The sequence below is a fragment of the Fukomys damarensis genome, unplaced genomic scaffold (genome assembly GCF_012274545.1).
Source record: "Fukomys damarensis isolate Sample0158 unplaced genomic scaffold, DMR_v1.0_HiC HiC_scaffold_23, whole genome shotgun sequence".
In the NCBI taxonomy this organism is placed as follows: Eukaryota; Metazoa; Chordata; class Mammalia; order Rodentia; family Bathyergidae; genus Fukomys; species Fukomys damarensis.
In genome coordinates, this window is record NW_022900935.1 from 45,305,493 (window position 1) to 45,309,499 (window position 4,007).

Sequence of the window (4,007 nt, forward strand, 5' to 3'; positions counted from 1 at the left end):
ACCAGCAACCAGCACCACACAAAAACAACAAGAAAACAACAAAACCAAATAGACCAGCAGAGAGAGAATGGACAGCCTACTTAGTACTGAATTTACTGAAATAAGTGCTTACTGAAAAAACATTGCATTTTCTCTTTTGTTTTGTGGTACTGGTTGAACCCAGGGCCTTCATGCTGAGCTATATCCCTTATCCATCCATCCACCCATCCAAGACAGGGTCTCACTATGCAATCCAGGCTGACGTTGAACTCACTATGTAGCCCAGGTTGGCCTCAAACTCATGGTGATCCTCCTGCCTCAGCCTACTGAATGCCAGGAATTCAGGTATGTACCACCACACCTGGCTAGTTTTAATTTTTCAGACAGGATCTCACTGAATTGCCTAGGCTGAGCCCAAACTTTCAGTTGTCTGGGATTACAGATGTGTGCCACTATGTCCAGATTTTTTTTCTTTTTTTAAGCTATTTTCTGTTGTGTTTTTTCACATATTCATTTGTTGTGCAGTGCTGGGAATTGAACCCAGGGCCTTGTGCATGCAGGCAGGCACTCCACCATCAGCCCATAGTGTGGGTCCTTATGGATGAACAGAGTGTGAGGCTCTGCCTGTCTTGTCTGTGCAGTGTCTGGGTCTGAATGAATCTGTGGGATCATCTGAGGCAGAGGGAGAGACACAGTGAGAGAGAGAGAGAGAGAGAGAGAGTGTGTGTGTGTGTGTGTGTAGCTGTCTGGTTGTGTTTCTGTTCCTGTGGTTTTTCTTCTTGATGAGCTGGGCTTCCTGGAATGTCCAAGTCACTGGAAATGGGTGCCAACATTAGGCTCCCCGCCTTTGAGTTCCCGCCTGCCACACCCCCAGCAGGGAGGAGGTGGGCCCAGGCTTTGCTGGGGGCTGAGCCAGGGCTTTGGCTTTGTCCTGGGCTGTCCTTTTCCTGTAGTGATGAAGATGCTGGAAATCGAGCTCCATGGTCACAGTGCATGAGAGAGTAGACAGACCAAGCCTTTTGCTGTGGGAGGGGCAGGTGGCCTGGTTGGCAGTCCTGGCCGACTGCCCACTGGTCCTTTCCTCTCCTGTCTGTTTCCTGCTGTCTGCCTGGGTTCCACTGGCCAAAAGCCCAGGGGGCAGGATGGTGGGGATGAGGAGTGTCCAAGGGGTCAGGATTAGCCAGATGTCTGCATCTGGCTTGTGAGTTTTTTTTGTTGCTGTTGTTTTGAGACAGGGTCTCACTATGTAGCCCAGGCCGACCTCAAAGTCAAGGTGATCCTCCTTCCTCAGTCTCCTGAGTGCTGGGATTACAAGAATACGTGACCACGCCTGGCTCAGGCTTGCGACTTGGCCCTGGACTATGGGATCTGCAGCTCGAGGCTGCTGCAACAGAGACCAGGGACATCAGGGGGCACCTGGAATAAAAAGAGGTTGGGACCAGGCACCCCAGCTCCTGCTAGCTCAGGCCCTCTCTGCCCAACCTGGCCAGCCCTGGATGTCTCTCCTCCACCCTCTGGGAGACACTGAGAACACAAGAGAGCCTGCAGGGATGGTGGCGCAACAAGGGAGGATGGAGACACAGCAGAGGTCCCCGGAGGAGGGGCTGCTCACTAATAGAAACCAGTTAGAAAAACAGGAGGAGTGGCCAGGCAGGGCCAGGCGGTTTTGAGGATGGCTGGGTGGGGCCTGTTTTTCCAAAATGAAGGCCCAGGGAAGAGCAGGGCTGGAGCCAAGCTCAGTACAATTCCAGTTTAGGAAGGGGCTCATCCAGGCCTGGGGGGCTTCTTTGTACTTATAGCTGGTCCTCCCTGTGTCCCAAAGCTCCCTCCCTATGCAGCAGTGGGTGGAGGTGGGAGACTTATCCAAGGACCTGGGGACAGGGTAGGGTTCAAGGATGCGACCCCTGGGCCCCAGAGACTGGGTGGTGTGGTTTTTTGTGGCTGTTTGATTTTCCCTTTTTCTCTTTGTCTTGAGGTCTGCCTAATGAGCAGGAGTGGGTTTGGTGCACAGTGCTTGGTGTGTTATTTTGAGTTTGTTTATGTGTCTTTGTAAGTTTTCCCAGAGCTTTTAAATCTGTGCCTCCTGTGGGAAGGAGGATCCCCTCCTTGTCTCCCCAGGATCTCCCAGGAGCTTCAGGGACACGAGGCCGGGCCCCAGCAGGTGGGTGCCCTGTTGGCCTCACCCTAGGGTCCTTGGCTGCTGCTCTGGGTCCTAGAGACCACCTGTCAGCAGTGCTCATCCTTTTCCTAAGTGAGCCCACTTCCCAGTCTAACAGGGAGGGAATAGGGTGAGCAGGCAGAAAGCAGCTGGGCTCCTGCAGGCCTTGGGGAGCAGGGTGCCTTTAAGAGGTTGCCAGAGTGGGGGGGCATGGGGCACTCATCCCAGCAGGACAGGAGGGTCTCAGATGGCACTGACACCCACATGGCCCTAGGGTCCTCACCCTTAGGCTGCCCTGTCCCTCCCAGGACTGGGGCCTGGTTGGGGGACTGAAAAGCTTGGCTAGCCTGGGCCTCAGATGCTCCGGGGCCTGCCCCTCCCCACCAGACAGCTGGGACTGGGAGGCCAGGAGTGGGCGGGCATAGACTGGCCCAGGACTGTGATGTCACAGCGGTGCCGGAGGGGGAGGGGGTCGGCTGTTTTTCTGGAGTTAGAGTCAGAGCTAGACAAAGCAAGGGGCCAGAGACAGACGCCATGGAGCTGTGGTCCCAAGTCCTGCTGTGGGAACTTGTGCTGCTACAGAGTGAGTGGGGTAACACAGCAAGTGTGCAGGATGGCAAGGGGTACCCGCAGAACTATTGTGTATGAGGGGGACCCCACCAGGGCAGGGGGCAGCCGGGAGGCCTAAAAGAGAGCCTTCACCAGGAGGATTTGAGACCTTCAGGTAGACCCTGGAGACCTGCCCTCGGGATGCTAAACCAGGAAAGCCAGTGGCCGGGAGGCTGTGGTGGCAGCAGTGGGTGTCGGCTGTCATACCTCCAGCAGGCACCCTCGGACCCAGGCAGGCTGGGTGGGAGCGTGAGGCCCCCGGGTCTGCACTTCTTTCAGATGTGGGGAGCAGAATGGGTCTGAGGGTGCCTGAGAACTTTGGGGCTCCACAGCCCTCCCGTCACTGCCCCCCTGGCCTGCTGACCCCGCACATTCCTCTCCAGACTCTGGGCACACAGCCACTTCTCTGCACAGGAACTTGGGCCTGTGCAGAGCTGATGGGGGCTCACTCCCGTCCACTCTCAGGGCTCCACATCCTGCCCTTGCTGAGGGTGCTGATAGTGTCTTCACAGCCAGGACCTTCAACTGTCAGAGGGTCTGAGGACCTTAGGGCCTCTTGAGTTGTCACCCTCTGAAGGTGTAGGAGCCCCTGAAAACCAGGAGGTGGACAACTCCAGGCCCTGCCCCGGGTCAGGCTGAGAAGCCCTGGGTGGACTTAGTGTCTACCTGAGCTGTGGCCCCTAGTGATGACATATATACACCACCTGCAAGGAAGGGGTCTCAACCCAGCCCACTGCTCGGGCTGGGGACCCTGGTTTCTGTACTCCTAGAGTGCAGGCACTGGCCCAAGCCAAGGCAGGCAACACCAGAGCTAGGCTGCAGGACCCACCTCTGACTCCTTCAGTGTCACTCTGAGGACCCTGGGAGGGGCCGAGGGACCTAGCAGCTGACCTTGCCACGGGGTTGCTGCATGCAAAGGCCCCTACCCAGGCTCTCTTTTCTCTCCTTGCAGGCTCCACTGTCCTTCTCTTCTCAGGTGAGTGACCACCGCCTCCAGCTGGAGACCAGTCCCTGTTCATTGTGCCAGCCCCACCCCTTAGGGTGCCCTGGTGCCCCCTAATTCCCTCTTTCCCACCAGGGCCCTGGGGGCCTGCGACCAGCGACAGCTCAGTGGTGTCCGAGTCTGCAGTGACCTGGGAGGTGGGCAGCCAGGCGGTACTGCGCTGCCAGAGCCCCCGCATGGTGTGGACGCAGGACCGACTGCATGACCGCCAGCGCGTGGTGCACTGGGACCTAGGCGGCGGGCCGGGCCCCGCGCGCC

General features: G+C 57.4%; 1 protein-coding gene across 1 annotated transcript in view; it reads left to right on the forward strand.

The window, feature by feature from the left end:
- The first annotated feature begins 476 nt into the window (after nt 1-476).
- The window catches only part of Mxra8 (matrix remodeling associated 8), a 4,885-nt gene continuing 1,354 nt past the window's right edge, over nt 477-4,007 (forward strand). The window contains exons 1-3 of the mRNA XM_010627882.3: nt 477-2,720; nt 3,699-3,722; nt 3,825-4,002. Coding sequence (XP_010626184.1) covers nt 2,672-2,720; nt 3,699-3,722; nt 3,825-4,002 — 251 coding nt within the window. The 5' untranslated portion in view covers nt 477-2,671. The remainder of the gene's footprint in view (nt 2,721-3,698; nt 3,723-3,824; nt 4,003-4,007) is intronic.